General features: G+C 40.8%; 2 protein-coding genes across 4 annotated transcripts; both read left to right on the top strand.

The window, feature by feature from the left end:
• The first annotated feature begins 324 nt into the window (after positions 1–324).
• On the top strand, positions 325–8,881 carry egfl6 (EGF-like-domain, multiple 6). Of its 3 annotated transcripts, XM_023295077.3 has the most exons (13): positions 326–715; positions 2,031–2,137; positions 2,463–2,555; positions 2,748–2,867; positions 2,968–3,087; positions 4,289–4,423; positions 4,507–4,629; positions 5,088–5,150; positions 5,662–5,898; positions 7,396–7,470; positions 7,560–7,655; positions 7,760–8,022; positions 8,253–8,881. In XM_023295077.3, exons 1-13 carry the CDS (start codon positions 642–644, stop codon positions 8,358–8,360), a joined length of 1,614 nt encoding a protein of 537 aa, XP_023150845.1. In that variant the 5' UTR covers positions 326–641; the 3' UTR covers positions 8,361–8,881. The 3 variants fall into 3 exon arrangements, with proteins under 3 accessions (XP_035797331.1, XP_023150845.1, XP_035797330.1); XM_035941437.2 differs by lacking the exon at positions 5,088–5,150; XM_035941438.2 differs by lacking the exons at positions 4,507–4,629; positions 5,088–5,150 and having other exon boundaries at positions 325–715.
• A 952-nt stretch (positions 8,882–9,833) lies between these two features.
• rab9a (RAB9A, member RAS oncogene family) lies at positions 9,834–12,574 on the top strand. Its single transcript, XM_023295079.3, has 3 exons — positions 9,834–10,200; positions 10,576–10,695; positions 10,843–12,574. The coding sequence occupies exon 3, from the start codon at positions 10,882–10,884 to the stop codon at positions 11,482–11,484; it is 603 nt and encodes a 200-aa protein (XP_023150847.1). The 5' UTR covers positions 9,834–10,200; positions 10,576–10,695; positions 10,843–10,881; the 3' UTR covers positions 11,485–12,574.
• The last annotated feature ends 9 nt before the right edge of the window (positions 12,575–12,583 follow it).

Here is a 12,583-nt window from a genome sequence, read left to right as displayed (position 1 = left end):
CAGCTGCTAATGACAGGCCAGTGCATGTCTGAGTTCCACAATTAGCCAATGCAGCTAATTATTTTTTTTAAAAGATACAGCGAAGGCAAACCATAGGGCAAAAAATGCATATAAAGTTCATGCTATTCTATAGGAAGAAGATCATTCAGTGTCACTGCATTTCACATTTGTAATAAAGGATGGTTTTTACTACTGGTGATGCACTGGAAAAGTTTCATGTGGTCCTGGATTGGGTTTGAGTGAAGAGAGGAGCACCCCTACACATAATCCCCACCCCCCATCCAAACCCACTCCTACCTCCAGAAGTCACCACCTATCCACCTCAGTGCAGTGTCATTTTCACAGTGTCAACCCACCTCTGGAATTTCAGAGAGGAAGAAGGGGAAGCAAATTATGGGACACGGAGTGTAGCTGCAGCATTGAACAGAGTGTGAGAGAGTTTTGGTTTTTTTCCCCAGAGGAGACTTTGACTTCTTTGTGTTCTGGAAATACATGAAATCCGGGGTGCCTTGTGTAAAGGCTCAACAGAGACTTGTTCCTGTCTAAGCAATTTAATGAGCCTAAGCCCCTAGGAGAAACTCTCAGCAACCAAAGTCAGCCCCGTGGGAAACAAAGCACAACGGCTGCTCACAGTGACAGACATGCAGCCATTCACTTTGGTCGGTGCGCTTTTTCTCCTGCTCCACATCTCCTCTGGCAGTGCAGAACCCCATAGGTAAGTCAGCCAAGTAGAGCAACACAGTGTGTGATGGTAAAATGTGTGTTTATATCCTGAAACCTGCAGAAGGTGTAAATTTTACTAGGATATTTACTTAGCTAAGAGTCAAAAAGATGTTCAGGTTTGACATTAGAGCGATTCCGAGGTACTACAAAGCTACTATCACATTGCAGGGAGCCTGAATGCCAATAATAAACCTAAAATGTCACCAATAGTGTATAATTTATCCCCCTTCCTGTGGCCCAAAAAAAGGGAATTACAAACACTGTAACTCCAACTTCCTCCGCATACTATTATTTTAACTGGTGCTTAAAGGGTAACATGAACCCCTCTATTTTGCACTGAATTATGTGTTTTAAATCTTTACAGGGAAAACTGCTGTTTTGATGGTATGTACACACAGCTGCCCCTGCTAACAGAGCAGTGTGACAGCTAAATGTGGCACAGCAACTGTTAATAACTGAAGAGCACCTGTCACACTTAGGAGCCCCTCTCCTGTGGGCTATTCTGGTTGATTTCTATCAAGTCTCAGATTCCTCCAGTCCCACTGGTGCCATGGCTGCTTTTAGGATGCAAACCCCAGCGACACCGAAACATCTGGGATATAACAGTTTGAGCTTCAAAGAAGGAATAGCAATGCCAAAACCTACCGTTAAGCTTGGATGCGAGATTCTTGCATCCATGGATATACTTACTTACTACGTCAATGGCAAATGGCGCGTTGAAATCCTAATTTAATTTACAGGTTAAAAATATACACATGCAATGTAAGCTATATGTACTGTAGGTTATTTTCAATGCAATGCTGACTCGTTAGCCATACCTCAGAATAACTTTACAGTAAATTCTCATCTGACTCCAGAAACAAGATTAAAGTAGAAGTAAATAGAAAAGAAACAGGACTGTGCATGAGGTATCAAATGTGCAGCCTGGGAAGTGTCTGATTAGTGTGTTTTTCTCCATCTGTAGCCGACATCCTGTCAGCTGCCTGTTGCTCCACAGGGAGCCCCACTTCTATCGCTAAACAAGCATGTAGGGGAGACACTTTATTTAGGTTGTTTGGGTCGTAATTAAAATTGCTTGCCTGAAAGCCTGTGTTTAAGAGATCTTAGTGAGCTTGTGAATGCGTGGACTGAAATACACATTTTAACAACTAAAATTTGTCAGTGTTTGGCATTGTTCCCACTGAGATAAGGTTTTGTTTAAAGGGCCAATTATCTATTGTATGTTCTGTGCACTAAAAATAGTGAGTTATAAATTACTAAGACAGAAAAATTACACATCTTACCTTGTACTCTCTTCTTTTACAAAGGCACTACCGACAAGTCCTTACTGGAAACCAGCCAGGTGTGTGTCGCTATGGCAGGAGACTGGAGTGTTGCTATGGCTGGAAGAAAAACAGTAAAGGACAGTGTGAGGGTAAGGGCAGCCCTGATGCTCGCGCTAATTTTGATGAAAACTTACGATCCCTGCAAAATCAATCACTATGTTAACATGCATAAAATGTTATTTGAAGGAACCAAAAATATTAAAAGAGAAGAATCTACATTCCCACCACAATGTCCTGACTATTGTTATTCTTTTCATGAAAGATATTTTCCTAACCCAGAAACTGTGGAGGAAATGGCAGTCTAAATTAAAAAACCTTGCCTGCATAATAGAAGTGTGTGGTTTGACTACAATCCATCATTCTTCACCACTGATATTTCTGGTGGTATTTTCTTCATGTTAAATGTTTTACCAGCTCAGTGTGAGCACGGATGCAAGCACGGGGAGTGCGTTGGCCCCAGCAAATGCAAGTGTTTCCCAGGATACACCGGAAAGACATGTAATCAAGGTGGGTATTTGAGGTCAGTACAGAGGGTCTGGAAAACATGGGTCAAACTGGGTATAGATAATGTTTTTTTTTTTCCACCTGAACAAATCATTTAGCAAGTTACTTTTAGATACCTATAAGAAAATGTCTATCTACTTTTATTTGAAGTTATAACATTTAATATTTGAATTTGAATATCATTCCTATTTCTAGATCTGAATGAGTGTGGCCTGAAACCCCGTCCCTGTGAGCATCGCTGCATGAACACCTTCGGAAGTTACAAATGCTACTGTCTCAATGGATACACCTTAATGCCTGATGGATCTTGTGCCAGTGAGTCCCGTTGTGCAGCGGAGTGGAAACATGGAGAATAATAACAAAGTAGCCGGCTCGCATATCTGATAATGTGTGTTATCTGTGTGCGTTCATATAGATTCCAGGACTTGCTCTCTTGCTCACTGTCAGTACGGTTGTGAGGAAGTACAGGGGGAGATTCGCTGCCTCTGCCCATCAGCAGGCCTACAACTGGGGCAAGATGAGAGAACTTGTGTGGGTGAGCAGCCACACTCACACAACAGAGTGTAAACACGGTGAATTAATGTTTTTAAGCGTTCAGTGTCGTCAAATACAATACACGATTAGAGACAGAACTAAGCAGTATGACAGACGGAGCAACAGCTTTTATCTTAACGAGAAACACAGATTGAAAAGAGACTTTGGCTTTTTATGCCACATAGATTGGCAGCATTTGCATACTGGAAAAATTCTGCGAGTATTATTTTACATAGTGGCTGCATGCTTGACTTCTAAATCAGATGGATACAATAAAGTTATATTTCTTCTCTCAAAGCTGCTTGAGCTGTGGCTGAACCAGACTGACACGATCACACAAGGGAAGCAATATATCTGTTCTACAGCATTAGATTTCAGGACTGCAATGGACCCAACACACTCAAAAATAGATTTACAACAAAAGTATCATGTTTCTCAAAAGAAATATTACTTACAGACACATATCCACCATATTCTTAACTGTCTGCAGGCTCAGACTTTTTATAGCTATTTATCAATAGAGAGGCATAAATATAAGTATTTATATAATTGTATGACTGAATGAAAATGGAACGTAAATATATTAATCAAATTACTGTCTCTACTGCAGCAGAATGACTACGCAGGTTATTTGGCACTTTTTTAATACCATTAGTGACAGTGATATTATAATTAGCTTAAAAACCTTCTTGTACAAACATCCTCCAGCGTTAAGTAGTCAATTTTGTTCACAACAATATCCATAGCTCATTTACCACACACCACTCTTTTCCACCTGGCTGGGTACAACATCAAAAGCAATTTAGCAATGTTGGGTAGGAGGAAATCAGTGAGGCATCATGTTTATGATCGCTGGGATGTCGAAGCTCCCTGCTGGCAAATGAAAAAGAGCAGCTAACAACTCAGTGGGAATCTCTGGAAGCACACAGTTTGCCAAGACAATAGCCAGCTATGAAGTGTCTGAGACTGCAGGAGAGGGGTAATTAGCAAAAAAGTGATGCTCCAAAAAGAGTTTCATTATCTAAAGGGACAGTATGTTTTTGAAGGTAACTGGAAGGATTACAAAACTGTCAGTACAGAGAAATATAATGTACTTTTACAGCTTAGGGCAGCAGCTTATTTGTAATCTGACTGAGTAATACAAACTTGATAAAACAGAAAATGATATGCTCTTTAATGTCTCTCGTTCTGTTCCCTTTCAGATATTGACGAATGTGTAACAGGGAAGAACCTCTGCCCCTACAACAGGCAATGTGTGAACACCTTTGGCAGCTACTACTGCAAGTGCCAGGATGGCTACGACCTGAAATATATCGACGGCAAATATGACTGTGTAGGTAAGGTATACAAGTTTATCAAGGCGAAATATCTGTGATCATTTCAACTCCTAAAGGTACAAATAGGCTTCTTCCAATTCCAGACCTTGATGAGTGTGCAGCCGCCACCCACAAGTGCAGCCACCATGCTGTCTGTCTGAACACTCAAGGATCCTACAAGTGCAGGTGCAAGTCTGGCTTCAGAGGCAATGGCTTTGAATGCTCTGGTGAGATCCAAGATCTGCTACACAGAATTAACAATCAATTAATTTTAAATTCATCCAAATGAAGCCATTCGCTGTAGATAGTAAAAACTCATGTCCTAAGGATTTTCCAGGTGAGACTAGTGAGTCAGATAGGTCAGGAGCAGTTTTACAACCACATATTTCATATGGAATCTTTGAACGTCAGCAAGCAGCAGTCCTGCCAAGGCTAGCTTCCTGCTCTAAGACGTCCCTCCTCTTTACAGATGTTAGAATGAGAGAGGCAAAGATTGAAAACACACCTGTGTCAATAAGCCACTGCTCTGTAGCCATCCATCTGTAGAAGCAGGACAAACAACGGTAGTGATGTACTCTTTGAACCAGGCCCAAATAAAAACAGGTGAAGCCTTGTGTAGCCAAATGGCATAAAAAGTGTCAGTCAGGAGGTTCAGCATGAATGAAGATGCCTTTATTTCTTGTAGTCAAGCCCTTTTATGAGAGGTCGTGGGACGGAGACAAAGGCAGTGCAGATGATTCCCTCAATGGTGAGATTGTGTGGAATCCAGCTTCCGCTGTTCACTCCCTGTCCTGCAACCCAAAATATTTATCCCTTCCTCTTGTCTGCCTCTAAGAACACCTCCCCCAGCTCTTTCCCCTGCTTCTGGCTGGAAATGTATGTCCACAGCACCCACAGCTTGATATGACACCTGGAATCCTCAGCATGACCTTTCATATACAGAGTTTATGTTTAAAAAATGCTTGTGCAATTAAGACACTATTTAAAGCTATGTGGAATGAATGTCACTGTCATGCTCCTTCTGCATGATTTAGGATAATCCTATCTATTTTAGCATGTTCATTTAATATAGCTTTTCTCCTAAGGAAAAGTATGTTGTCCATGAAATGGTAAGTAACTGCAAGGAAGTATTTAATCAGAACTGCAGCTGCAAAATACATAACAAACAACCAACAGATCTAAACCCTGTTAAAACCATTAGATTTCCTACTCTTGACTGCATATCCATATGTCTAATCTGAATCCTCTTCCTGCTGCAGCTATCCCAGACTCCCAAGTGAAGCCCGAAATTCTGGGAGGTAAACTGAGCAATGAAGACATCAAAAATGTAATCCCTGAACCAGTCGCAACGCCGCCTCCCAAGGTCCTCCAACAACCTTTTGACTATGAAGGAGAGGTCTATGTTGGCAGCCAGGAAAGACAGGAGGAGGAATTTCCAGAGGAAGATGAGGAGGAAGAGGAAGACAACCAGCTCAATCCAAGAGGAGATGTTTTCAGTAAGCATTTTTAGTTTTGGTGCCTTGCAGTAAATCCATTCTGCTATTCTGGGTGGCCTACAGTAAGCAGTAACTGTAAACAGACTAAACAAACTGAGTAATCTGCAGAGATTTTGCTCTCATGTCTGCACAGCTTCTGTACGTAATTATACATTTTTCAGTTGGCAGGTAAAATAAGTGCAACGTAGCAGCTCTGAATTAAGCCCTTGCCCACAGAAGAAAAAGGCTTGTTTTTTCAGGTCCCCTGTTAACCTAAAGACCCGTCTGAGTCTACTTAGAAGGTTTTCTGCTGGGTTTTGCTGTGAAGAGCAAATCAAGACACATTAAATCTGTTCAGACAGGGATAAGCCTGTCTTTCTGACTGTTTCTCTAAAGAATCACAAGAATTGTGGATGTCATGCTGGCAACTGAAAATATCACTAACCTATTTTACTCTCAATTCTAACCTGAAATAAGTTCTTGATTCACTACAACAACAACAACAAAAAAAACTCAATAAGAACCCAACAATGCACAATAAAGATTTACCTGATTCAATTTGCTGATGACATATATTGGACTGGGCTCGTATACTGGTATCCATCTCACTGAGAAACCCCATAAATGAGATTACCTTTCACCACTAATCTTGATCTTTACGGAAACATCAGAGTCTCTGTAAGAACTCACATAGCAAGAGGAGACAGGCCCCAAGACATCCATCACCTCCAGAGAGGAATTTTACCCTGTTGGCATGTGAGAGCCCAAGGATAAAACTCATCCTGGGCCTGCTTCCCATCTCCTGGGAGGAGGGTGAGGAAGGGAGGGAGGTTACAAAGCCTCAAAGCCTTTTATTATGTTTTCCCCAAAACAGCTGTTGTGCAAACAGACTTGACTCCTTGTAGAAAAGTCTGTCATCAACACTGTAGACCTCTCAAACACTAGCCCACTCTGGCTGAGCAGGTTCAATAACCCCAGCTGTCACTCGTCTGAGTGTCTAAGGCTGCTTTTCATGGGGGTGATTTGCTGCAAGCGCTTTAAAATGCTTGGAGAGGGGGGTTATATCCTAAAGTTGAAGCTCCATTTCAAGGCATGAGTGACAGCAGGGCAGGTCTACACCTGTTGGTTAAAAATCCCTTTCTAGCTTTTGTTTCATTGTGGAAAATCTCTCGGCTGCATTATTTGTAAAGTTTTTCAAGATCACTTATTTTCAGACAGTATTTTATACACCAACGACAGAGTTGAGTCAGATTTTTATCGCTGAAATACTATACACTCAGAGGCTAGTTTATTAGGTACACCATGCTAGAACTAATATAGTCTACAACAATGGTCAGAAATTAAATCTTACCTTTACTTTTTGTTGGAATTGAACATTATAAACCTGGATATCATGGCAGGACTCTTGTATGAGCATACTTTAAGCCTAGTCGTACCTAGTAACCATGTGGCAGTGTATATTTAGCTAACAATCCATGTATTTACACTGATTTTTTTCTCTTTAATTTCTAAATACAGTATCAGAAGACTTTGAGTCGGTGTTCGGCCCAACCACAGAAGTCAAAGAAGTCCAAATAACACCAGTTCAGGAAGGTAATCAAGTGTGTGTTTATGTATCATTGTTGTAAAATGACTGTTTACGTGACTATTCTGGAAATGTGCTCCTGTCATTTACTGTCTAGAGTATATCATGGATTGCAACTTTGACCAGGGAGCGTGTGAATGGGTCCAGGACAGGGCTGATGACATGGACTGGAGTGTTGCATACCATGATACGGGTAACAAAATGATGCCTTGGGAGCAAGATGCTTTTTTCAAATAAGATCCATTCAGTTTTATACATTCAGGTGCAGTTACTTATGTGAGCTTTAAACTTACTCAGGTGCTGAGTACTACATGGCTTTGAGTGGGCTTCTAGGGGACCAAAACGACGTGGCCAAGCTGAAGTTGCTTCTCAGTGATCGGGCTCAGCAGGGCAGCTTCTGCCTCACTTTCGATTATCGCGTGGTGGGTCACAATGTGGGAACACTCAGGGTGCTGCTGGAAAACAACGTTTATCCAGTATGGGAGCAGAGCCAAAGCAGGGACCAGGGATGGCAGACAGAGCTCCTCACCGTGGCCTGGAGAGAGAAGGCCCCAGAGTCTGTGAGTCATCTAGTCATTTCATAAGGCATATTACTGATAGGTGACTGTCAAAGCAATGAAGTTACTCCTAATAACAAGACAAATGTACCAGCCAGCATAAGCATAAATGTTGCATCAAAAGTCTATGTAGACCTTGTGACTAGCTATAATTGATGTTGCTTTAAAATGTGGTTCAAGTATGTTTGAAAGGTAACCCCCAACATGCAATGGTATCACTGAATGTCTTGCAGGTTATCTTTGAAGCACAGCGTGGGAAAGGTCTTGGAGGAGAGATAGGACTGGACAATGTCGTGCTAACTTCAGGTCCCTGTCAAGAGGATGACACTCCAGCTTTTTAAGAATCCCCATCTTGGATCAACAATTCTGTTCTAAATGGCACACGTCAAAGATTTCTGTTTCCTGCCCATATTGTGGAGTTTCTCAGTGTTCTCTCATGGCACAGTCACACTTTCTAAAGGGAAGAATATGAGCAATCAGTGCATGCGAGTGTGCTTAATCACAGTGCTGCTACATCGATACATCCAGCTACATTCTTTGTTGTGATTTTCAGTAGTATCTAATGTTACAGATAACTCCGATCTCAGGAATAGGTGGAAATGCTAACTTTGTTAGTTTGGTTTAACAGTATTGTGCTAAGTCCTTTGTTGTGTATGTGATGGTGCATCGCTAAAGTTAACTAAAAATATTCTGACATGTAATGTGAAATCTTAGGTGAATTATATCTGACATCTTAGATCAATAGCATTTTGTTTTGAAGGCTGTTTAGTTTAAATGGTAAAAAAAAGTATCCACGCATAAAAGCTGTAATATTTGCTTTCCAATTATACTGTATTATTACATTAAATCTGTTTTTTTTCTAGCTGTGCTTCAAATTCCTTTTTGTCTATGCATTTTGTAAGACTGTATAGATGACTGATCCTGATCATATTACCTACTGTAGGTTTCTGGAAACTGTGCAAAAAATATGTAGGTAATTTAAGATTATGTCTGTAGAGCATGCAAATGCCACCACATGTGAAATTTATGGATGCCAGTGCTGATATTTTATCACAGAAAACTTGTAGGTGGGTGTCAATTTACATCCAAATTGCATGAAAATATATGCTTTAATGATCAGGTAAATATCTACATGAAAAAGATAGAAAGACTATTGTTTTCTCTGACAACCTATTCTAGAGAGACAACAACATCTGTCATAAAGTCACTGTTGTTGCTGCTCTCTTTGATGGAAAGTATGTGTGTAATGTTAGTCAAGCAGAATTTGAGGTTCATTTTTTCATTTTACATTTACTACATGTCAGAAGGGAACACTGCACTTTTACTGAGCAACTCACTACATCTGCACTATCATAATGCTACTTTATTATTATTGGGTCAATAAAAATACCATGGTCCTACAGGGACTGCAACAGTTTTAATTCTGACTGTTGTTTTAACTATATAGTAAGGAGAATATAACTACTCTGACACTGTTTGGTGGAATAATTTCTTCAGTGCAAATCTGGTTTCAGTGCAAGAAGAATTGATTTTGACAGCTGGGATGTGGATGATGACAGCTAAATGTCGCTCTCTTGTGGTGTTACTTGACTATTAGCCGGTACCTAGCAGATGGAGAAGGGTATGTCTGCAGAGCCGGAGGCTGCACCTACAGGGCTGCAGGTGGCGCTGTCTATAAAAAGTGCTCTAAACTTAAAGGAAGTGTACAGCCCTGTAGATGCAGCCCTGTAGCTGCAGCCTCCGGCTCTGCAGACACATACTATTGGAGCAGACGTGCTACTAGTGGAGAGATGCTAAAGCTAGCTAACACCAACTGAAGGGAAACCCTTAGCAAAGTGCCGCTTGGTTTAAATGTGTATATTGTTTTTTAATAAGTACATAACAGTATGGTACCCTGCAAATAAAGAAATATATATTGTGTTTTATGTAGAAGTGTAATGGGCTGAGATACCTCGGCGCTCGTTGGTTGTTCCGGTCTGACCAGATCACATGATCCGAGGCTAGTTAGCAACTAGCTGCGTTATCACCCAGCCTTTGGAGTTCACCAGGAAACGGTGCAACCTGACGTTATCTCGAGCCACACCAAAGCGACGAGCTGTCAAACAAATGCATGAATGTTATTTCAGTTGTTCCCTGGAATATTTATCGGTGAATAGGCAGCTGCCTGTCCCAGACTGCACGGTACGTTACTTAGACTCTTGCTTGTATGCAAACCTGAGCTAGCTAATTTAGTAGACTGCATTGACCCAACTCCAGCTGTGTTGTCTTGTTTTCCTTTTTCATGTTAGCCTAGCTTAGGTAGCAACTAGCTAGCTGACAGATCCAGGTTCGTTTAATTAACATGCTAGTGTGTTACAGCTGTTTGTTGTTTAGTATCCAATACGGTATAGCCACAAGCTAAACAGACATACCTTATTCATAGTGTTCATTCTAAGTGTAACGTTTTTGTACGTTTGGTATCAGATAATGCTTTACTGAGCTGAGGCTTCCCAGCTGTAACTGCTGTTCCTGATTATCTGTAAATGAGGAAACTGATTGCTTGTCACTGTTTTACAGCTGGTTGAACGTTACCCGAGTGGCTGCTCACAACAACATTAAACAAATGAGCATGTGACCAAGGACTGGGGTTTACAGCACATGATCTGGACAAGTGGAGGAAGTCAAAATCAATCAAGGGTGAGGCACAAAACACACTCCAAAATATTTGTTCCTGCAGGGAAGTGAACTGTGACATACTTAGTTTGTATATCATTTCAAAGTGTTATTATTATTGTACTGTTCAGATAATAAAAATACACTTCAAATGTGTCATCTTTCCATCAGGTCGATTATTTCACAGTGGTAGATCGGGAGTGAATAGCCATGACAACATCCTTGCTGAAAGTCATTCTGCTGGGCGATGGTGGTGTAGGAAAGAGCTCCATCATGAATCGCTATGTCACCAACAAGTTTGATGCACACCTCTTCCACACCATCGGTGTTGAGTTCCTCAACAAGGACCTGGAGGTAGATGGCCACCAGGTTACCCTACAGATCTGGGACACTGCTGGCCAGGAGCGTTTCCGCAGCCTGAGGACTCCTTTCTATCGTGGCTCTGATTGCTGCCTGCTCACTTTCAGCGTAGATGACAACCAAAGTTTTCTCAACTTAGGAAACTGGAAGAAGGAGTTCATCTACTACGCCGACGTCAAGGAGCCGGAGAAGTTCCCATTCGTCGTCTTGGGCAACAAAGTTGACGTAACAGAGAGGCAGGTGTCTACTGAAGAGGCTCAACGGTGGTGCCAGGAGAATGGTGACTACCCCTATTATGAGACCAGTGCCAAGGATGCCACCAATGTAGCGCAGGCCTTTGAGGAGGCAGTGCGTAGAGTGTTGGCAATGGATGAAAGAACGGACCACCTCATCCCCACGGACACAGTAAAGCTCCACAGAAAGCCTCGTTCTGCTGCCACTTGCTGTTCATAACATCCCGGAGTTATCACTAACATTAATTCACTGTTATGCCTGTTATGTGATGAGGCTGTAGGTGTGCAATGCTGTAGTAACATCTTATTTAAACAAATTATGCTACTGGCTTTGTGATTCATCATACTCTTAAAGGTTTGATAATGCAAATAGTTGAAGTTGTGTTTGAAAAGACAGAAAAACACTAAATTCATCCCAGTCTGATTACAAATAAACCATAAAGCAATGAATCGTTGACTCAGCACTGCCACAGTTCAAAAGTCAGGCTATAATAAAATAGCAGAAGAAGAAACTATTTTGTGTTAGCCTACGACTCTCTGCGGTCCTTGAAAAGTTTCATGTTCTTTTGAAATGTTTTAATGTTCCATTCTGTCATAATGGAAAATGATGTGACTTAAAATCTGTTTAGATGTGTACTAGTTGGGGAATGCGATTATCCTAGGATCTCTAAACTCGACTCTCCAAAATGACAGTGCAGAGTGACGATGGAAGTATTTATAATCAGAAAATGACTGCTTAAATAAAATCAGTTATGTCCCCCGATAACCTTAGTTCAGAAAATTATGAAGTAGCTTAGGCACTACTTTGTATAACTAACAGATTGAGGCTTAATTATTGCACCTTTAGATCTTGTTTGTGCACAGTTTGCATTGTGAATACATTATGACTCTGTGCTGGAAGCACTGAGGGATAAATTCCCTTCCAGAAAATAAATATTGAAGCAAACTTAACATGCATGGCTTTGGTATATTGATGTTTCTGGAAATTTTTGTATTTTGTAACCTTTTTTTTTTACCTCAAGAATCACTGAATCAAATAATATCTCCTTAATGATGGATAATAAAGTAGTGGTTAGAAATTAGTAATCCTCTTCCCTCATTGCTGCGTTTATTGTTTTAAATAATGATTTTGTTCTCTAAAGCATTCTATTAACATTTTTCTACTTACAGCTAAGTGTCCTTCCCCACAGCTTAATATTTAAAATAATGAGACATTCATTTACCTTAACTGTTTCTCATTCAGATTTCATTTATATTCAGAGTTGTACAACTGGTATGCCAAATGATAAATAAAGCCCCTGAGAATTGTCCGTTAAGCA

This window comes from Amphiprion ocellaris, chromosome 11 (assembly GCF_022539595.1).
Source record: "Amphiprion ocellaris isolate individual 3 ecotype Okinawa chromosome 11, ASM2253959v1, whole genome shotgun sequence".
Taxonomy (NCBI): Eukaryota; Metazoa; Chordata; class Actinopteri; family Pomacentridae; genus Amphiprion; species Amphiprion ocellaris.
Note: the sequence above shows the minus strand (reverse complement) of the source record. Positions and strands in the feature narration are given on the sequence as shown.

Bases quoted from the DNA above. Each gene is read 5' to 3' on its own strand.
- rab9a (XM_023295079.3), top strand. From the start codon at position 10,882: ATGACAACATCCTTGCTGAAAGTCATTCTGCTGGGCGATGGTGGTGTA.
- egfl6 (XM_023295077.3), top strand. From the start codon at position 642: ATGCAGCCATTCACTTTGGTCGGTGCGCTTTTTCTCCTGCTCCACATC. The intron at 4,630-5,087 runs GTGAGATCCAAG...TATTTCTTGTAG, and splicing joins CAATGGCTTTGAATGCTCTG to TCAAGCCCTTTTATGAGAGG. The intron at 8,023-8,252 runs GTGAGTCATCTA...AATGTCTTGCAG, and splicing joins GAGAGAAGGCCCCAGAGTCT to GTTATCTTTGAAGCACAGCG.